Consider the following 22,810-nt stretch of genomic DNA (forward strand, 5'->3'; position numbering starts at 1 on the left):
GAAATATGGGAGAATTAAAAAGAAAGAAACTCAGAGTATAAGGAAGATCTAAATATTATACATAACCAAAAAGCCATATAAAGTAAAAGATTGATGAATTCAACTATATAAAAAATTATGCACAGATAAACATTTTATGCAAGTCAAATGTCAAAAGCGAGAAAAACAAATTGAATTTGTATCACAAAGGCTCACATTTTTTTAATATGTGAAGAACTTCCAAATCAATAGGAAAAGCCCCAGTAGCATCAGTCTTGATAGTGACAAAAAGCTCTAACATCTCAATGGCTTAAACAACACATGCCTTTCTCAGCAGTGCTTTGCATCCCTTATGGGTGAGTTGGGGCTGTTTTCCATGTTGCTTTCCTTGCAGGACTTATGCCCAGAAGCAGCAGTCTCCTGACACATTCTTGGTAACTGTGGCAGAGGGAAGGAGGCTCTGCAGGATCTCGTGCTGCTGATTAAATGCAGGACTTAAAAGTGATACTGATCAATTCCTCTCACAAATCATTGGCCAGAACCTGTGTCACGGCCCTGCCTAAGCCCCAAAGGACCAGACTGTGCCATATTCTATGTGCCTGGAAGGAAAGAACCAGATATTTGAGAGCATCACTAAGGTCTGTCACATTACCAATCCATACAGCCTATGACTTATATGGTTTCTCCACTGAAGGTCTAGTCAAAGAAAGACGATGGCAGATTTCATTACATTCCACATGCTGGTTATTAAAGAAGTAAAAAATTCCTCTTTTTCCAAAATTGGTAGTGACATCTTTCTGATCAACAGAGTGAATCTGGGGATCTGTGAGGTAGATGAGTCCTTTTCCATTACCGGTTACCCAACCTGAAAGAGAAATGAGCACACCTGAGTATTAAATTCCTTGTAAATGTCCATCAAATGTTTATAAAAATACACACACACACACACACACACTTAAAGAGATACTTCAAACACTTGGCCATCCTGTGGTTTATAGTTAGTAAATTCCTGGTAAAGAATTTGGATTGCGTATTCCAGTTATTGGTTTAAGAATAATTAAATATTGGGTAATTATATTTGTCAAATATGACATCCCCAGATCACCAATTTTCAAGGTATTAGAAAGCAATAAAATACACTTTGAATAATTATCAATATCATAATATGGAATATTTCTTTCATGATTCAGAAATTTCTTTAGTGACTTATTAATTCATAAACTCATCTGTTCATTCAACAAATATTTATTGAGTGCAGACACTCTATAAAACACTATTTTAGGCACTGGTGGTACCGATTGAACAAGGTAGTCAAAAATCTTTGTACTCATTGAGCTAGCATTCTTGTGAAGGGGAACAGATCAAAAGTTAAATATATAACAGAGTGATAAATGCTTTTAGAGTGGAATAGGGAAGGTCCTGGGATGTCCATGGAACCATAACTATAAATAATTATAATAAATCTTACTTATAATTTACATGAAGTATAGGGTATTTTCTAATAAAAATTCTAATGGATAAAATACCAGACAAACTAAAACAAAATTAAAATATTAAGGTAGAATTGAAAAGTAGTCTTATTTAAGTACATAGCTTAAGGATACAGATTTCTGTTCTATAATGACCCCCATTATGAAACCCAACATCACACTTTTAATAAGGGTAAGGGACTGGAGAAAAGGAAAAGTGGAAAGAAGATTTCGACACGTGAAGAAAATGCAATGATAAGAAATATACATCAGTCAAATCTACTTGAGTGAAACAAAAAAAGCTGTTATAGATATGCTCTGGTACGAAGCCCAACAGAACATAAACCAGACCCTCTCACTGATTATGTGATACTGTAGACATTTGTAGAAGTTTTGGGCATTTTTTTCTTTCAGGAATTATTTGCTATATATAGTAAGATCAATTAAGTTAACTCCAAATAGTAGCCTATACAGAGAACAATCTATTAAATTAAAATTAGGGAAGCTAGTTACAAAACTTCACTTTACATATAATATCGAAAATAAAAATAATTCCCAGTTTCACATACCTTGTAAATCGACCACAACATCTCTATGATTAGAAAACTCATAAGAAAAATGGCCATAGGCCAAGCCATATTCTGTGGCTTTGTATTCTGTTTTCACCACTTTCGTATTATTTGACAATTTTACAAATTCTCCCAGTATGTAAGGTTCCACACTGATACATCCCTTTATTGTCTTGTCCTCTAAAATCTGAAAAATAGCAATGGGAAACATTACAGCATAATGGTAAAGGCCATTGTCTTTGGACTTGGGTAAATCTTGGTTTGAACCTAGGCTCTGCCACTTTGCTTCTCTGAGCTTCAATTTCATCATGGGTAAAGTGGTATAATCATAACTACCTTTTAGGCTTGTTAAAGGGATTATGCAAGGAAACGCATGTAAAATGCTTAACATGGCATGTGGTATGTCATAGAACTTAAATTTATTATTATTCACATATTAAACTGCTCACTTAAGATTTAGGCCATGAGGTGACCTTTCCTGGAGGCTAGGTTACCAGGACATGAAGTTAGATCATGCTCTGGGACTCTAGGTTGAAATATCAGTTTAAGTGTTTCTATGCTACTTTGTGGAGTTGTTTCAAAGGTTAGAGTTAAGGTTTGCAAACTGCCTGGCACAGTGAGTGACATAAAGAAGGTATGAAATGGATGATAATTATTACGATTAGGAAAAGATGGGTCTAAAAATGTCTCTGGCCAATGAAAAAATTATTGCAAGTATGAATGCACTAAGGATCTAATATATTCAGGGTAGCAAGGCATTCTTGATCCAAAGAAGAGAAAACTCAATGGGAATATTTGCCTTTATCTATTGAAAGGGGTATGTTAGTGAAGAGAGACTGGTCTTCATGGTCCCAGGAGGGAGAGCTGTAATCCATGGACGGAAGTTAGAGAAAGATAGATTTGGGCCAAGTCTAAGAACTTTCTAACAATTACGATTATTTGAAAGTGAAAGGGGAACAATTATTTTTTCTTGCTGAAGATATGTAAGCTTTGACTTAGTAACCACTTGGTTGCAAGGGGTGAGGCCAACAGACATAAAACGGGATTTATGCATCATGTTGAGGAGATAGTTTGTACTAGATACAATCTTTAGGGTTCTTTCTCTCTTGGAAGGTACAGGGACAACACACAAGGATAGTTTGCTAAAAATGCTAGCCTGACTATGTGGAACCAGATACTCAGATTAATTGATATTCAAGTGTGATTTGGAAGATCCAAATGATGTGTTCAGGATAATCTTACCAGTAATATTGTGGATGGGATGTAGAATATCTGCGTGGGAATGTTTTGTTCGTAGAGTCTCTTGTTAAATTCTGTCACATAGTGCTGTGCGGTCATCTGCCGCTCTACATCAGTAAAGTGGTGCCAGAGACCCTTCTGCTCCTTATAGTCTTTCCCAACATACCTAGGAATGAAGAAAATCCACACAACAAAATGCGAAAGTGCTCTCTTACTTACTATGGAGTAAGAGAGAGGAGATCAAAGACATATGCAAGAATGCTCGAAAGATCTCTTTTTCTGCCTTAGACAGTGAATATTAATTATTTTGACTTATCTCAAGATTCAAATAATTTTGTAAGAGCTACTTGAACAATGGAACTCACTCATTCTAGCTGATCCAGAGAGATATTGGTTATAAAGGGAAAGTGTCGCTTAATGTAGTAGTTCTCCAGACCTCTGGTAAGACAAGGGGGTTGCAAAGTATACTGGAATGCACATGGATTCTGGAGTCAAGATCTTCCACTCCCTGCAGTGTGGTCTTATATAGTCAGTTCATCAATCTGAAGCCTTCCTCTATCCCTTCCTTTTATGATTACTTCATTTCTATGAATACTTATTATCTATCAACACCTCTTATGTGCATAACACTGTGCTAGTCTTGAGTGACTCGAAGAAAGTGTGAGACATGATTTGTATATTTCAAGAGCTAATAGACAGTTGGTGTGGGAAGACACAAGGCAGTAAATGATTACATGCGGAAAGAAGCAAAACACTGCTGCACTTTACTGTAGTTTATACTTGCTGTAAACTGGTGTGAATTTGTGAGTAATTTCACATGTGCCCAGAGTGACCACCAAAAATCAAGGGGAATTGCTTGAGTCATAGACTTCAACCAGGGTAAACTCTCTCCAGAAATTTCTGAATCCTATATAATAATGGAACTTAAGGAGGCTGGGGTTTTGGCCATTCAGACTCCTGAAGACCAGAAAGGAAATCTGATAGAGCAGGCTGCAGTATGGCCTCAGAAGGCAGCCTGCAGATGAGCAGTTGTTGTAATAGAGATGCTATATCAGTGCTTTAGGCAGTTCTGCTATGGAGAGACCCCAAGACCTACAGAGGGTTTGAACTAATTCAGAATTCTGTTGACTGATGCCAGAGGTGTGCACAAGAGAGTGAACCCTGTGAGTACTGGCTACTGGAGCATTTCCTGAACATTCTGCTGGAAGACCTCCAGTCCTAGTTATGGGATCATCAATCTGAGAACAGAGGCCCGTATCTTCTCTCATCTTGTACCATTTTTTTTCTGGGATCATTTTTCTTCAGTAAGGATTTGTTCATGGTAAACTGCCATGGTCATTTTTCCTTTTAAGCTGCAAATGTCTTTATTTTGCCTTCCTCCATAAAAGAGAGTTGCTCTAAGTATATGACTTCCATTGTCTCTGACTTCCATTGTTGCTACGAAGAAACCAGCTGTAGGTCAAATTAATATTTCTGTGTAGGTAATACGTCTTTTTTCTTTGACTGATTTTAAAATGGTTTCTTTGTCCTTAGTGCTTGGAGTTTGACTACTGTGTACCTAGAAGTGGATGTCTGACTGCCCGCCTTCTTCCCTTCCTGCTTCCTTCCAGCTTCTTTCCTCCTTTCCCTTCCGTCCTTATGATTCATTGTGATTTCTGTATTTCAAGATTAGTGTATTTTGGCAATTCTGAAAAATTACCAGAAAGTATCTGTTCAAATATTGCTTTTGCTCTCTTTCTGCTATTTTCTTCTGACCAGAAATACATTGAACTCTCTGACTCCATTCTTTACGTCTCTTATCCTCAACTTATTTCTTATCTCAGGTCCTCCTATGGTGTACTCTGGTGTATCAGGGCTGCTGTCACAACATGCCACCAACTGGGTGGCTTAAATAACAGAAATTGATTTTCTCACTGTTCTGAAGCCTATAGTGGTCTAAGATCAAAGTTCCAGCGGGGCCAGCATCCTGCTGAAGGCTCTAAGGAAGAATCTGTTTCAGGCTCTCTCCCAGCTTCTGGCAGTTCTTTACTATGAGGCAACATAACTACAGTCTTCACATGGCATTCTCTCTGTGTCTGTGTTTATCTCCAAATTTCCTCTTTTTATAAGGATATCAGTCATATTGGATCAGGGGCCCACCCTACTCCAGTATGACTTCATCTTCACTTCACCAATTACATCTGCAATCCCTCTATTTCCAAATAAGATCGTAGTCTGAAGTACTCAGAACTTCAATATTGAGTTTTGGGAGACACAATTTAAGTCTCAGCACCTGCCCCTACTGCTTAGACATGTGATTTTGGGCAATTCCTTAACATCTCTGGGACTCAGTTCCCTCATCTGTAAAGTAAGAATAATAACAGTATCTACCTTCAGAGGGTTTTGTAAAGATTAATTGAATTAGCATATAAATCACTTAAAACAGGGCCTGGCACATGTTTACCATAATAATGATAATAATCAATAATCTTTTCAAGAAATGTACTTCCACTGCTTACAGAGTCACTTGATTTCTCTATTTCTATTTATTTCTTACACTATTTGGATTTGAGCAAATAATAAGGCCAACTTTAAATGAAAAGTCATGGCTTATAGGTCTTTTAAAATATACAAATGATATAAAATTATGTCCTAAACCCAGTGAAGACCACCTGTGGCTACTAATTTTTCAGGTGAGTTTTTGTTTAAAAATTTTATTAAGAACTAAGGCCAAATCAAAAACTTTCCAGGCATTTACTTCACTGGGGCAGGGTTAATAAATATACCATTTATCCTGGGGATGTAGCCATTCCTGATTCCCTGCTTTGTATGAGTGGTATCTGAACTCATTCCCTTCTGCGTATAGCTTTTGTCACTGGCTGCACCCTCACTCCACCCCTGCCCCAAACTCCTATGTGGGATTCGTAAAGGGTTCAGCAATCACTTATATCCCTGAACAGGCTTCATCCCTGGCCTCAGGATTTTCCTGCCTTTTTTCAGGCTCACCTATTTACTTAAAAGTGTGCTTTTCATAATTTACCCTTTTTGCCAGCATTTTTAGTGAATATTGAAGGCTCTCTGGCCTGCCATGTGACAAGGAACTTTATTTTTCTTATCAGTACAATATGGCCAATAATGTTTCCCTGATGGGTTTGAGGTCCTGTAGCTAAAACATCCAGCAAAACAGCTGATATAACGTGGGTCTTCAATATATGGTAACTGTTGTTAATTAATTAATAATGAAAAGAAAGACGCGTAGAAATCTGAAAATATATTTTGGCTAAGTTTTTCAGCCCCTACAAAGTCTCATGAGTGATTACTTAACAGAAGGGCAAGGTTAGCTCATCTTACATTAGTATACAAATGTTTTTAAGTAATACCTCCCCAGAATTTCTTCTTGATGAAGATGATGAACCCAAAAAGCATTTCTTTGTCTGCCTTTTTTCTTCACAGTCAAGTAGTCCCCCAAATAGACAGCAGTTTCCTGGGCTGTCCACAGTTCAGACTTTTTTGAATATTTTAACAAAAGAGCAGCTGGAAAAAAAAAAGAAGAAAATGAATCTTATTTTCAAAAGGATGTTACAATTCATGAATAAAGCTGATGCGACACAGGTCTTACACCAGCTCACCTGAAATCTTCACTGTTTTATACATTTTTCTCTAATTTTCATCTCTTCTATGACAACTCCAGTATTAAAAAGTTAGTGAGAAATAATAAAAAGGTAACACTTTATAAATTACAATGAGGAATAGCCTTTGAGTCACAAAATCCCTTATTTGTGATGAAAAGGGATGAAGATAAGCATGAAGATTCTATATGAAAGTAGTGGAAAATAAAGAAATTTTAAAATCAGAAAGTCTCAGAGACCATTTTAGGACAAGTGACACATGTTTGCAACTTACTATTATTACCTGGGGATCCCAAATAATAGAAGCTACTACTGATGGCAGATCACATGAATAGAAATAAACTAGATAATTTTACCTAATAGGCTCCTGGCAGCTCTGGGAATCCTAGCATTATATATTCAAGTGCACCCTAATTTTCTTTTCATTGTTTTAGGTTGAGAAAGTTTGGAAATTATTTGAGAAAATGTAGCTACTGTAAAAACATGTGAACTCAACTGAAAAAAGGAAAAGACAGAGGAAAAAGGAGGGGCAGTCTCCACCTTAAAGAAAGGAAGAACAGTGCTAAGTAAGAAAGCATCTCTTTGAGGAGAAAGACCCACATGAATCCTAAGGAAGGAGTACAATACTTTGGTTGGAATTAAAATGAAGTAAACAAAAGACCTGTGTCTAGATTGTGAAAATAGATAAATGAATGGGACATGTGGGAGAGAAAAATACTTAAAGCAAGATAAACTGACAGTTCTGGGAAGGGGTTACCTACAGACTGGGTGAGATGGTGACTAGGGTTGGGTGACTCAGTTAGAGAAGGTGGATGGAAATGGAAGGTGAGTTGTCTGTCCACACACAGGACGGGTGATGAATTGAGAGAAGAAAAGAGGAAGGGAATCATTGTTTTGTTTCTGCCATTTTGGGCCTTGCTTCCTCGAAGGTATTTCATCCACAAATTAGCAAACAATAACAAACAACAAGAAAGCAGTTACCTCATTGTAAGAAATGTGATTCCAAAATTGCAGAATCTCACAGTAAGTAAGAAAACCCTATTGCTGGAAATTTTTGCTTTTTTTTGGTGACAATGTGATGTGTATTTTAGTCGGACTTCAAGGTGGCAGGCAAAACATTGGAATACTTTGAAGCAGAAGCTCTCAACAGTGGCTTTAAGCAGAATCACCGGAGAGCTCATAAGAAATAATGATCCTGGGTCCACACTCCAGACCCATTAGATGGAAATCTCTGGGGTGACGCATTGGAAGTTTTTAAAAGCTCCCCAGAAGATTCTCATGTGGCGCCAGGGTTGAGAACTACTATTTAGTAGCCAGTGCTTAGCAATCCATGTAGTTTGTTTCTTCTGGGATGTGCTTTACAATCTTTTTTTAATCATTCAAATCATTTTTCTGTATAGTAGGAGGGCATTTTGATGTGATTCCTGAGCTAAGAGAAGAATCTCCTTCTGTCTTCCTCCCGGCTTGTCTACCACTTTTAAGCTGTGTTAGACATTGACTACTAGGTGGCTCCAGCCCAGGCTTCCTGCTTTGGGCAGTGACATTGGGCTGTTCCTTAAGCAAGAAGTAGCTGCTGATTGCAACAGTAGGGGTACTGTAGTCTGGAAGTTTTTATCGCCCCTAAATTCACATGTTGAAGTTCTAACCCACAAGGTGATGGTGTTGGGTGTTGGAGCCTTTGGGAGGTGATTAGGTGCTGAGGGGTAGATTCCTCATAGATGGGATGACTGCCCTCATAATAGAGACCTCAGAGAAACCCTTCCCCCTTCCACTATGTGAGGATACAGAGAAAAAGCGCTGTCAGTGAACCAGAAAGCAGTACCTTCATCCTGGACTTCCAGGCTCCAGAATTATGAGGAATAAATTTCTGTTGTTCATATGATACCCAGTTGATGGCATTTTGTTATAGCAACATGAATGGGAGACAAGGACACACTTGACCAACCAATTGGCTGGCAAGAAACCGCTTAGGTAGACAGGTGTAAAAAGTCCCTGCCCAATAGAAAGATGATATTTAACTAGGTCAAACCATGTCCCCACAGAATTCTAATGGGGATAGAGAAAAATCAGTTGGTTGGTAAAAAGAGTCAAAGGAGAAGATAGATGCTGAGCAGATAATATGGCATCCAGCCTGTTAAAATCACCTGCTTGGTAATGAGAATCAGTGAAGAAGATAGATGCTGAGTGGATGAGACGGCCTCCAGAGCTGTTTTCAACCCTTAGTGATGGTTGTGCCGGAGTCCTCTGAGTTTCCTGTCTCCCTCACTGCCTTGTGTGTCCTTAGAGCAAACCTCCAGTATGCAAGGTAGCCTGAGCAAGCCTCTTTACAACCATTAAGGTCCATCACAGAGAGTGAGGGAGACCCCTGAAGCATACATTTCTCTGTGAACTCACAAAGCACACCAGGGGTCTATTCCTTTCATGAGCTTTAAGTGATCTACATACCAAGCTTTTCAGAGCGCCCCAACATAGCTGCTTCCTGAGGGGGGACCTACTGAAAAGTTTGTACTTACTATGTGCTCGGTGGAGTTGGCTGGGCTTAAAAATCCCCGTATTCTCTAGTCTCTGAAACAGCCAATCATGCCTCACTCCTGCCAAGAGCTTTTCAAAGTCATCAGGTTGCAAGGTGCGAGCCTCAAGGATCTCTTGCCTTGTCTTTCCCGGCAATGAAACCCAAGAACTCCCACTGGAATTCAGATAGGACCAAGGACTGTCCCCCTCAGAAGAACCGCTGGAAAACACAGGTGATTTCAGCCACCACGCTGAGGATGAACTGGAGTTCTGGCTGTAATTTGGCACGTTTCCAGGCTCATTTCCTTCCTCTGTGGTAGTGCAGTCCTCGCTGAGGACAGGGAAGAGGATGTTACTGTTTACAGAGGAATTGGGGGTCTTAGCCCTCTGACCAGGCAGCTCTCTCAGAGTGCACAGTCTGTGAGAGCCAAGTCCATTTGTACAGGGGACATCCGTGCTGTCGAGCAGTTGCCCCTCCTCATCCACCGTGGAGGCATCAGGGTCGATGCCCTGCTCTGCGACTGAACCACCACTTTTTCTGGAGTCAGAATTTTGAACAGGCCGATTAGGGGTGAAGGAGCTATATGGCAGCATGGAAATGTTTCCCAGAGAATTGTGCATGACCCTGTGAAAGTCTAAGGGTACATCTTCAGTGCTTTCTGCTGTTTCTCCTTCTGGGTCAACCCAGGAGGGACTAGCTTTAAATGTAGGGCCTGTGCCTCTTGTACCGATTTCTTCTCCCTGCTCTTTCTCCTGCCTGTCTTTCGCATCACAGTTGGTTTCTGGAAACTCATCAATTATTTCAAAGGCTTCTTCATCTTGGACTGAAGGATGTGTGCCCATATTCTTGGGCCTACCAGAATCAGAAGACCAAGAAGCAGAACCATATGAGGGTCTGGAGTGAGCAGAAGTATTTCTGGGTGCCATATTTCTGACTTCCTGGATACCTTCTGGAGCTCCTTCTAGAAGCCCTGCACCAGGGGCCAAGAAAGTACCTGGGATATTATTAGGAGGGAAGGGTGTCAAGGGCAACTGTTCATGCGGCTGATTTTGAGAAGGCTCTGCATTGTCATCTTTGGGTTCCTGAAGAGAGAGATCCTGAAGCTCTGAACGCAATGAATGCACAGCTCTGCTTTCCCTGTCATTCTCTAGCTCCTCAGACAAGGCAGTGGAACACTGAGTGTCCACCAGATGTTCTTTGCCAGGCTCTTTTCTGGCTGACCTGTCATCAACATGATAATTCACTTCCTCCCAGCTTGCAGAGGAACTAAACCCTGATAAGTTGCTCCAAGCACTGGAGCTCTGGCTGCCACTCAGAGACTTGTTGAAAACAGCTCCCCCACCATTGCTGTAGTCCGATGGCTCAGTCTCAGTCTCTACATCTTGATCCAAGGAGACTCGAAATACGTCAGAATGGGTCCAGTTTCTCCTTCCTCCCCTTCTGAGTTCCCTCTGAACATTCTTAGCCATTAGAGAGGAAGATATTCCTGTGTCTCTTTGACAATGTGGCTTTTCTTGAGTAGTACTCACAGTATCTACATTTTTTGTTTCTGTTTTTAGAGCAGTGATACAGACTCCTGTTTTTGCACCTTTCTGTTCATTTTTGTTGTTTCCACAATCACTTTCAAATACTTCACACACCGAAGTATGGTGCTGTGAATAGGTGTCAAGGATTTTTTGGAAATCCACTTGCCCATGCAAGATAAGTTTATCCAACCTGCACTTGAAACTCTCTGGAACATAAGATCTGTCATCTAAATTTGAGAAGCTTTGAACTTGTAAATGTTCCTTCACCTGGGCAATCACAGACATAATTTCTTGAGACAGGGCTTCTCTGTCCTGACTTCTGGAGGAAGTGCTGAAATTGTACAGCTTCCCCATCGCTTCCTTACAGAGCTGAATTGCTGCATGGACTGTCCCTGTCTCCCCATGGAGCCTTCTGTGCACTGTGGTGAGACCAAAAGCAGCTTTGACAAAGCTGTGAAGCTCCTGTTTTCCAGTAACAGGCTCATCATCTCTCTTGGTGAGAAGGCCAATCTCAAAGGCCTCTTTGGCTTCACACAGATAAAAGTTTTTCATTTCTGGAGGACAGTCATTTGAACTACTATATGACAATAAGCACGTGCCACGGATATTCTGGGAAAAATACCGAATACCAAATCAGATATTGAATTAAAAACTGGAAGTGAATCAGGACAAACTTTTCATTTCTGGAAGACAGTCATTTGAAATATTATAGAAAAATGAACACATGCCACAAACATTCTAAGGAAAACGTACAGCAAACATTGAGTTAAGGACCCGAGGTCTTTTTGGTGAATCAGAAGAAGGGATGGGGATGTAAGCGATTGGCTGACATGAAGGGGTAAGAAATTAGCTTCAATTACCATCCTATTGTATTTCGGATACATTTTGATTAAAGACGATAGACTTGTGTTTGTTGCTGTTGTTAGTTTTAACAGAGTCCATCCATGGAAATGGATATAAGTTTCTCTATGCAAATAAGGATGCTATATATGAATACATCATTCATTTAATAGTCGAAACAATAGGGCATTGGTATCCAAATGCATCTGTGCATTTGAATCACCTGGGCAATATTCTAAAATTAAAGATTTTTGGATACCAACCCCAGAGATTTGCATTTAGTGGATCTAGGGCAGAGCTCAGAAATGTGTAGCCTTTCTTTGTTTCTTATTTTTTCTTTCTTTCTTTCTTTCCTTTTTTCCTTTTTTTTTTTTTTTTTTTTTTTGAGATAGGGTCTTGCTCTGTTACCCAGGTTGGAGTGCAGTGGTGCAATCTCAGCTCACTGCAAACTCAACCTGCCAGGCTCACATGATCCTCCCACCTCAGCCTCCCTGGTACCTGGGACTACAGGCGTGAACCACCACACCTGGGCAATTTTTATTTTTTAATTTTTTGTAGAGACAAAATCTCACCATGTTGCTCAGGCTAGTCTTGAAATTTTGGGCTCAAGTCATCCTCCTACCTTGGCCTCCCAAAGTGTTGGGATTACAGGTGTGAGCCACCATGCCTGGCTGGAATACATATTTTGAGAAGGTTCCTCAGGTGATTTTGATGTGCACTCAGGCTTGGGAACCACTGCTTCACAACAGACAACATTCTATCCTTGGGCTGAATTAACTTAGCTCCTAGCAGGCTGTCAAAACTCCGACAGATAAAATTTTTCCACATGTGGTGTGGAGTCTTATCACAATTGCCACTGATGAGACACAAAGCCTATTTGAAGGTTAAACCTTTCCCTTCTCACTGATTACATCGGAAAGCACCCTGGGGAGAGGTCCTGTGGGGGTTTGAGGAAGGGCCGCACTCTGTTTACCACAGCTGTGAGCACGAAGAGTGGCGTGTAGGCACTGAAGGCAGCTGCCAGCTTGCAGGCTTCTGCGGCGGACAGCACATGGTGGTCAAACTCCTTCAGCAGGCTCTGTGAGAAAACAGGAGGCTAAGTGGAATGGTGATAATTAATTATCAATGAGGAAAAAACAGGCTATGAAATAGTTTTGCTTTTCTTTCATGATTTCAAGGGACTCCTCACCACAACCCATTCAGAACAGTGTCAATAAAGAGTAAGTGGGTCTAAAGACCACAAGGTGTTGACTTTGCTTTTTCCCAGCAGCCACACACCTGTGCAATAATTTGGGTGAGCTTCTTTGGAAGATGGTGGCAGTTCTTTGTTCAAAGGAACCTGCAAATTTTGCAGTCAGATTAATTGATTTCTGCACTGCTCTTGGCCAAGAGTCCTTTAATTGATGATTTCACAGCAATTAGGATTCATTTATTAATTCTATAAATAGGTACAGAGTACCTCCCCATGCCAGGGCCTGTTCTAGACACAGGAGACAGCAGGCAGTGAGCCTGCAAGGAGCTTACTTTCTGTTGTGGGGGAGCGATCAGTCAATATACAAAACAAGTGAAGTGTATAGTATTTGAGATGATGACAAATGTTCTGGAGAGAAAATAAATGGAGAAGGGGTTAAGGAGGTCCAGGATGGGAGGGAAGTGTGCAATTCTAAACAGTCATCAAGGATAACTTCAGTGAACAAGGGACATGATCCTCCTGTTTTGGTCAAACAGAAAAAGCAACATCTTAGATTCAGATTACCATCAGCAAGCTATATGTGTTCTTTTGCTACACTAATTAGTACTGAGCATGGTTACCATTGTGATTGGGGTCTTTAATGAAAATGGCAATATAGATGATAATAAACACTCCATTTCAGCACAGTGTGAAGAGCAGCAGAACATCCTTGCCACTTCTCTGGGCTGGTCAGAGACCTGCACTCAGCTCCCAGTTCTCTCTCTTACTGGTTGTGTAAACTGCAGAGGTTAGTTAGTTTCTCTGCACTGCATTTTATTTTCCTCTAAAATGGAGTGACATAATTTGCTGTACCCTCCTCAGAGGGTTTTATGTAGAGATATATACACTTTTTTGAGTTGTAAAGTGATATATAAAAATTAGCAGTCATTATTATCAAGGACGAGAGCCTGGAACAAGGGACTGATGCTCTGATTTAAACAGATGATGATGATAAAGTTTAAAAATTATTACCCCTTTATCATCAAGATGGCCCAAGTTTGGAAACTGAATTTTATGATACTCGGAAAGAAGTGAGGCTCAAAATAATTTTGTTGATATTCATTTATTCATTCATTCATTCAGCAGTAACTTTCTGAGCACCCTCTGAGTGTCTGGTACAGTGCTGAGTGCTGGTATAATAAAGCCAAACACGACCCCCCAGGACTCCTCCCCAGGATTCCTCCCATCTGTGTAGCAGGGGCAGCACTGAGCTCCCTGCCTCCCAATCTCCTGAGAAAGACACCCACTAATCACCCACCAACGACACCATTGACAGTTTTACAGATGATGCCACTCAGTGTTATGATAATTACCAAATTAATTTGTGGATTGTTTTTAAACTTTTCATAATCATTCTTGCTCATGGAAACAAAGATGTCTGCCAGTATACCTAATGACGTGGAGAGGCCCTGTAAGAAAAACACAGACAAGACACAGATTGGGAATTCACAGTGGATTACTGCTCTCATTTCATGGCCTAAAGGCAATGGTTATCCCTCCATATGAATGATTTGCCTATTATTATTTTATTACTGACACTGGAGATACTATTTTTAAAAGTCAACATATAATAATTGTACATGTTTATGGGATACAGTGTGACATTTTGACATATGCATACATTGTGTAATAATACCCTGACTTGGAGATACTTTTAAATTGGCTGCCACAGAGCTTGAAAGATCAACACATCCTAGGGCATGTGGGCCTAATGTAAACACAGCTACTTCTCAGTTGGGTTTCACTGGGTGATCAGTACTAACTTGTCCCTACTGCTAGGCCTGAATAACTGGCCCAAGGAAGAGTTCACATCACAGTCTGTATTGTAAAAGAATCGTAGACAGCAATTGCTTACACAGCTCAGGGAAATGTAATAACCGGATGCTTCAGATAATCAGACTATTCCCACAGAATTCCAAAAATGAAAATGTCAAGTAGGATTGACATATACTACTTGATGCTACATAAACAATTGAAGTCTTCACCCACTCAACTCAAGAAAAATGATTTTACGTATAAGCAACTTGGCCATCTCAACTTTGCTATGCAATCAAGTAAAGGCTAAATATATAATAAAACAGATAAATGAATGGACCAGTAGAGATAAATATATAAATGGACAGTTACAAACGATTATAAAAACACCATCTATGCCCCAAGAGTCTAGATGTGAGTGAGGATGAAGCAAGACACAGAAGGAAGTTACTAACTGTACCTGGTCCTATGCTCATGAAAAATAAATAAAAATAGGAGAGATGAAATTGATACATGAGAAATGGAATTGTATCATAAAGAGATAATCATCTAAAGACAAATACAGGAAAGGAGAAAAATAAGCACTAGACAAACCACCTTTTTATCCGGCTGAGGAAGTGACAAATATCCTACGATGGAGGCCCATATTAACTCTGCTGCTTCATACCACATCCCTGAAAAAAAAAGAGGGGCAGGGAGAGGGACAGGGGAGGAACAGCTGGTATCTGTGTTCTTGTATGAGACAATACCTTTGAAAACTAATACAGAAACAAGACTCATTAGATCCTGTTAGGAAAACTCAGGCTTAGATTAGATTGACACAGTAATGTTTTTCCAACTGTAATAGAGACAATTTTTCCATTTCACTGGGAAATAGAATTATTATACATTTGTATATATAATATGTATAATATATGTAGTTTTCTCAGTATTTTTACAAAAATAATAATTGCCACCTCCTGTTAAAATTTCTCAAACCCTTATTTTGCATTCTAAAGTATATTAGCATTCTATAAACTTGAAAAATTCATGAATACCTTAAGGAATGAACGAATACAGTGTCACGGTGGGTATAGTATAAGGTGTCACCGTATTACACGGAGTCCTGCTGAACTGAGTCAGGTGTGAGAAGTAACACTGGGAACCCTACAGTTAACATCACAATATACAACTGTGAACCTCTCTAACAAAGCTTACTAGAAAAAAAATTTATTAATATTTGTGACACTCCTAGGATCTTAAATGCCATTCTCTTTTCGATGAGGAAACTAAGGCAAGTGGAAATTAACAATTTTAGCCAGATAAAAGAAGAAAATTCCACCGTGAAACCATGCAGCCAGGCTTTGTAAATGAGCCTTGAGAAACGCAAGTGTTAGATGATGGTACCTAGCTTTTGCAGAATCTGCCCTCTGATCTGTATACAGACCGACTGCACCAGGACCTTGTCACTTTCATTTCTGTACAGCCAGGTACCTAAAAGAAAAGAGGAAAACTTCCCTTGAATTATCAGAGATATTGCCTTGTAAATTAAAAGAATTTTCACAGAAGTCTTCATGAGCACATGTGACATCATTTTGAGCGACAATCTCGTCTCTACATTTAGAATCAGGTCCAAACTTCTTGCTGTAGCCTCAGGCTCTGCAGGAACTGACTCCTGTCTGGTCTCCAGTTCCCTCACTTACTCTCTGTCCACTCTAGCTTTATTTTGCCTCCTTGTAATAGGACTGGCCTCTTGCTTCATGGCAGCTGCACTTACCACTAGCCCTGCTTGGGATCCTCTTTCCTCTGGCTTCTTTTTTTTTTTTTTTTTTGAGGTGGAGTCTCGCTCTGTCACCCAGGCTGGAGTGCAGTGGCCAGATCTCTGCTCACTGCAAGCTCCGCCTCCCGGATTTACGCCATTCTCCTGCCTCAGCCTCCCGAGTAGCTGGGACTACAGGCGCTCGCCACCTCGCCCGGCTAGTTTTTTGTATTTTTTTAGTAGAGACGGGGTTTCACTGTGTTAGCCAGGATGGTCTCGATCTCCTGACCTCGTGATCCACCTGTCTCGGCCTCCCAAAGTGCTGGGATTACAGGCTTGAGCCACCGCGCCCGGCCTTCCTCTGGCTTCTTAAGAGGCTAGATCCTTCTTCAGGTCTCAGCTTCAGTGCTTTTCCTCAAAGGCCTCCACAGATTAATTTTTCTACACCGTTACCCCCACTGTCTTATGGTTGCTTTGCAGAGGGTGAGGTGGATCCCATCTGAGGAAAATTTGTTTGGATGTCAAAACTGATGACTCCACACGTGTACCAAGAGGGTATGAGAAGATTTATTGCTCACATAATGAGGCTTTCTAGGGTAAGTCAGGCTGGCACCCAAGCTGCTCCTTTGACTCAGGCAGGGAGTGGTGAGTGGCTTTGCTTGTCACTGTGACTGGGGTGTGGGGCCGGGTAAAGGTTTCTGGAAGCTGGGTTTGGGTGTGTGGATGAAAGGGCTTTTTGTTGTTTGTTTGTTTTAATCAGCCTGTCCAGTGTGAGACAAAAGTAAAAAAGGCTGTGGCTTGAAAACTGTCAGTGGTCAAACATCAAAAACAGAGGCAGACTCTTTACTGCCCCCTCACTATTCTCTGTCACATCAGATAATATTTATTTTCTTCCTAGCTTTGAATCCGTGTGTGTGTGTGTGTGTGTGTGGTGTGTGCACATGATGGCAAGAGTGTATATTGTAGTTTAGTGATGGTGGCCACAAGTGAGGGGTGCGTGGTTAATATTTGGATTCCAAACTATCTCCCCATTAGAAATGTCCACAAGTGTCAAGGAGTTTGAGGCCTCACATCCAAGCATGCTGAGTTTAAAAGTCCAGTGGAAACTTCTCAACTTACTGATAAACTTGCTAACTTAAATGCCCAGAAATTCAGACACGATATCCGAAGGCTTAAGTTATTTGTTACCCAGTTATTAGGACTTGCTTCCTTTCATGTATAATTAAATATTGAAAGAAAATCCATTTGGAAACAAGTTTTATTAAAGTTCTTCTGTACCAAAAATCAAATCTATTTTCTGAACCATTTAAATCGATAAAGCCAAAGCAGACTCTTCTGAACTTACAGGCTTTTATTTCCAATCACAATTTTGTTTAAAAGCTGCTATCGAACCTTTATAAGGCCCACAGAGTTACCTGCCTTGACCGTGACCGTCCATTAGATAACATACTCTGTAAGGAAGCAGGCCAATAGTAGATTCCTTGTCTTTGTTTTTTGTTGTTGTTGTTGTTAACTTAGAGAAAACAGACACACAGAGATGTAAGCTGCTTGATCAAAGCTTCTTCATTCATCAGTGGCAGAGCCAGTCCCAGATAGCTCTGAAAACATCTAATGTATGGTAACTATTAAGTCACTAAGTTGTTATTAAATAAGTGCTCTGTTTGGGGCTGAGGTAAAGGTCATTGTGAAGATATGAAAGTACTCACCCGTTGCTCCATTGTTGCTTATTAGACTGCTCAGAATATACTCTGCTTTTAAAAGTTTTCCTGAAAAGCAGCAACCAAATGCCACATGATTAGCTGTGAAAAGGCACTTAACAATTACAAGTCATTCATGCTCTAAGATGAATATATTGCAGCAGGAACTGTAACCTCCCCTGGAAACATTCCATTTTATAATTTAAAATCAATAATGACATCATCTATAAAACTGAGAAAAAAAGGTGAAGTTTTCAGAAGTTGGTAAGGTGGGAAGTTGGACAGTATCTAAAATGGCTATTAGATTCATACGTATGTGATAATTCATTCACATAGAGCAAGGCTTGTGGAGTAGAGGCAAACTTTTGTAACAGGCTGTGCCACCTCCCTGTGAAAGCTATACTTCAAGAAGTGCAATGGAGTTACCCATGGACAGGAACTAGTTATGGAATTATCAAGAAGGAATTTGGAGGTGGGGAGTGAGGAGATTCTTTCTCAAGGGTTTACTTATTTTGTTACTACCACATAGGAAGGGCCTATTCTATGGACACCTGTTGGAAGCAGAATTGTTTATCCTTTGAACCAAACATTCCTTTTTCCAGGTGCCTCTAAGCCCTACATGATCTGGCTTCCATGACTTCTTTGACCTCACCTCTAACTTCTTGTTCCTTCCTTCTCAGCCCTCTACTTCAGTCACAGTGGCTTCCTTATCATCCCTTGAGTAGACCAGGCTCATTACCACATCAGAGTTTTTGTATTTACAATTCTTTCAGTGTGTAATGCTTTCATCCCAAATATCTGCAAGGCTTCCTCTCTTCTTCTTCAGGTCTTTGCTCAAATATCACTGTCTCTGAAGGCCTCCCCTGACCATCTTATTTTAAATTACATACATAGACATATGCTCTGGCTGTGGTAGATTGTATTTCCAAAAAGACCACACCAATATATTCCATTCTTCACGCTTATTTGCAATGATGACCTGGTCATTTTTCCATCAAGAAGTGGAATCTAGAGTTTATTTCCCCTCATCAAGAACACAACTGGCCCTGTGACCTGTTTTAACCAATGGAATGTGGCAGAAATCTGGGCGTTAAGGGATCTATAAATTTTACCTTCCCTTCTTGGAACTTAGCCCAATGCTCTGAGGAAGCTGAGGCTGCCACATGGAGAGGCCCAAGCAGAGGAGAGCTGAGGACCTCCCCCAAAGCCTCCGCTGGGCCCTTAGCTGGCAGCCAGTACCAAATGCCTACTGTGTGGGTGAGACCGTGACAGACCTTCTAGCTATCCCAGCTTCCAGCTGACAGTAGTTATAACAATCACCCAAACTACAAATTATGAGACTGAATAAATTATTACTGTTTTAAGCCACTAAGCCATGGAGTGGCTTGTAACATAGCAATAGAGAAATCACACGCTTAAAAGTGGAGTACTACTATAATAAAAATTTTGGAGACTTGAAGGGTGTTGAGACAAAAGGCAGTGAAAAAATTGTTCCTGGAAGTTTGAGAAAGGGAACAGACATTATACCTGCTGTAAAGTTTGGCAACATGGTCTCCAGGAGTAATGTGGACTGTAGCAAAATGTAACCAGTGGACTTGGGGTCTAGCTAAGGAGATACCCAGGAAAGATATTGAAAGTGGCAAAGTGTATATCTTTTAGTTACCCAAGATAAAGTACAGGAAGAAAGTGATAACCTAAAGAAGAAACTACAGTAGTCGTCTCTGTCCCCTGTTTCCTTTTCTGCAGTTTCAGTTACCAGCAGTCAACAGCAGTCCAAAAATATTAAACAGAAAATTCCAGGAATAAACAATTCATAAGTTTTAAATTGTGTGCCGTTCTGAGTAGCATGATGAAATCTCATCCTGCCTGGGACATGAACCATCCCTTTTTCCAGCAGATTCGTGCTATCTACGATGACCACTCATTAGTCACTTAGCAGCCCTCTCCATTATCAGATGAACTGTCTGTTGGGTAATGCAGTGCTTGTGTCCAAGTCACCCTTATTTTACTTAACAGTGGCCCCAAAGGGCAGGAGTAGTGATGCTGGCAATTTGGATATGCCAAAGAGAAGCTGTAAAGTGCTTTCTTTAAGTGAGAAGGTGAAAATTCTCAGTGTAATAAGGAAGGAAAAAATTCATATGCCAAGGTTGCTAAGGTCTATGGTAAGGATGCATCCTCTATCCAAAAATGGTGAAGAAGGAAAAAGAGATTTGTGCTAGTTTTGCTGTCACATCTCAAACTGTGAAAGTATGGCTACAGTGTGTGATAGGTGCTTAGTTAAGATGGAAAAGGCATTAAATTGGTGGGTAGAAGACATAAACAGAAATGTGTCTTGATTAATGGCAATCGGGCTTGGGCATCTACTGGGGTCTTGGAACGTATCCCTCATGAATAAGGGGGGACTACTGTATTCCATTTTTAAGCAAGATTTAGAGAAAGTAGACACGGCCCGGAATAGTCTTTCCAGACAGCAAGACATTCTGAAGATAAATTTAAAATATTAAAACCTGGGGAAAAGGTCAAATTCAGGGCACTGGCAGTAAAATGTGACCTTAGGGTCAAGATCAAACCAAGGGCATGGCTGTAAAACACTTTGTTAAGACCTCAGACCCTCTGACCGAGCAAAAGAGCTTCTAAGAATCTTAAGGGTGCTGTCCTGTATCCCTTTGGTTTGCAACCCAAAGTAACATTCAAAGATAAATGTAGGCATTTTTGCCCCCTAATTTAATATGTTAAAAAGTTAGAAAGCATTTAAAGGAATTATATCAGCTTAATTTAAGAAGGGCAGAGATAGTTCAAAATGAAAAGAGACACATCTGGGAGTCAAACTTTCTATAGGCATGGAGCAGGCTGAGATGTTTTCACAAAAAATATTTTATGGGCCAGGCACAGTGGTTCATGCCTGTAATCCCAGCACTTTGGGAGATCAAGGTGGGTGGATCACCTGAGGTCAGGAGTTCGAGACCAGCCTGACAAATATGGTGAAACCCCATCTCTACTAAAAATACAAAAAGTAGCCAGACATGGTGGCGTGCACCTGTAGTCTCAGCTACTGGGGAGGCTGAGACAGGAGAATTGCTTGAATCCAGGAGGTGTAGGTTGCAGTGGGCTGAGATCTCACCATTGTACTCCAGCCTACATGACAGTCTCTCTACGTATGTATGTGTATATGTGTATATGTATGTGGACAAGGAAGGATGATTCAGAGGACAAATCCAAGAGCTGAGGAGAACCATTCTCAAAGAGAAAAAGTGAGCCCTAATCCAGAAATAATTCTTGTCCCCACATCAGGAAGACTTGGGATATATGCCTGGCTAGATTTTAGATTAATATGAACCGTGACTGCTGCATGACTCATTTTCCCCGCTTTTGCACAGAAGCGCCTATTGAAATTATCTTTTCCTGAATCCCCGTTGCATGTCAGTTGTGTTGGAAGATAGATAACTCGTCTTTTAGTTCACAAGTCTCTGCATCCCCAGAAATACCTGAGAAGCTTTGTTTGTCCCTAAATGTACTTCAGAGGATAAGATCTTAAGCTTTGAACCTGAACCCTTAATGGCACGAGGCTTTGAGGGAGGAGTGAGTGTATTTTGCACATGAGAGAGATGTGTATTGTTGTAGCCAGAGCATGAACTATGATGAAATTATTTTAGGCCAGTAAATTTGGGGAGTGGCTTGTTGCAAAGCAAATGATCACAAAACACTGTCACTGCTTCTCACCTTCTCTGCTTTATTTTTCTTTGTCATTTATTGCCATAAGACACACTGTATATTTCAATTATTTCCTCATTGCCTAGGTCTCCCCAGTAGAGAGTGAATTCTAAGACAGTAGGAGGTTTTGTCTGTTTTGTTCACTGTCCTGTCCCATGTACCTCTAACAATGCTTGGAACAGGGCAAATACTCAATAGATATTTGTCATTCATCCAAATACACGTTTGAATTGTGCCAGGGATTGTGCTAAGAGCTGGAGACGGAATGATGAACAAGACAGAGCCCCTGTCTTCAAGGTAATAATAGTAATAATAACAACAATAACAGCTACCATTTATTGTTTACTATGTGATGGACATTGTTCTAAATTATATATAAGCACTCTATTGTCTTCATTTCACAAATAAAGAAATGGGCCTTACAGAAGATAAGTATCATCACCAAAAGATATGAACCAAGGCAGCCTGCCATGAAAGTCCAAACTCTCCAGTGCTAAACTGCTTCCCAGAGATACCACTATTTCAGATGAGTTGTCCAACATGATATTTTTGTAGGGGACCATTTTCAGCCGTGCAGGATATAATTTTCTTTCTTCACATTCTCTTTCTGTCATCAGAGGAGGGAACATACAGCATGAAATAATATCTGCAGGTTTTAGAGTTTCTCATCTTCTCTCCTTCCCTTACCAATTTTTAAAGTTACTGTCCTCCCTCCCTTTCTCTCTACTTCTTTCCTTTCATCCTTCCTTTCCTCCTTCTTTCCCTTCTGCCTTTCTTTCTCTTTTCTTCCCTCCCTCCCTTTCTAATTTCCTCTCTGTTTTAAAACGCCATTGTTTTGTTCTTTATAGTTCTATCTTCTCCCCCAACTTGAACCACTTGAAGACAATGAACCGTATCTTGATCATCTTTATAACTATCCTAAAGGTCTAATGCAAT

The 22,810-nt window shown here is 40.3% G+C and overlaps 1 protein-coding gene across 1 annotated transcript in view; it reads right to left on the bottom strand.

Annotated features, from left to right (window-relative positions):
- Positions 1-228: 228 nt before the first annotated feature.
- Positions 229-22,810, bottom strand: part of ALPK1 (alpha-kinase 1) — a 148,818-nt gene continuing 126,236 nt past the window's right edge. Inside the window, exons 6-15 of the mRNA XM_011997280.1 lie at positions 18,173-18,232; positions 16,115-16,201; positions 15,326-15,402; positions 14,287-14,382; positions 12,716-12,820; positions 9,378-11,511; positions 6,616-6,769; positions 3,260-3,422; positions 2,018-2,204; positions 229-844 (exon numbers count right to left, since the gene is read on the bottom strand). Coding sequence (XP_011852670.1) covers positions 645-844; positions 2,018-2,204; positions 3,260-3,422; positions 6,616-6,769; positions 9,378-11,511; positions 12,716-12,820; positions 14,287-14,382; positions 15,326-15,402; positions 16,115-16,201; positions 18,173-18,232 — 3,263 coding nt within the window. The 3' untranslated portion in view covers positions 229-644. The remainder of the gene's footprint in view (positions 845-2,017; positions 2,205-3,259; positions 3,423-6,615; positions 6,770-9,377; positions 11,512-12,715; positions 12,821-14,286; positions 14,383-15,325; positions 15,403-16,114; positions 16,202-18,172; positions 18,233-22,810) is intronic.

This window comes from Mandrillus leucophaeus, unplaced genomic scaffold, assembly GCF_000951045.1.
Source record: "Mandrillus leucophaeus isolate KB7577 unplaced genomic scaffold, Mleu.le_1.0 Scaffold535, whole genome shotgun sequence".
Taxonomy (NCBI): Eukaryota; Metazoa; Chordata; class Mammalia; order Primates; family Cercopithecidae; genus Mandrillus; species Mandrillus leucophaeus.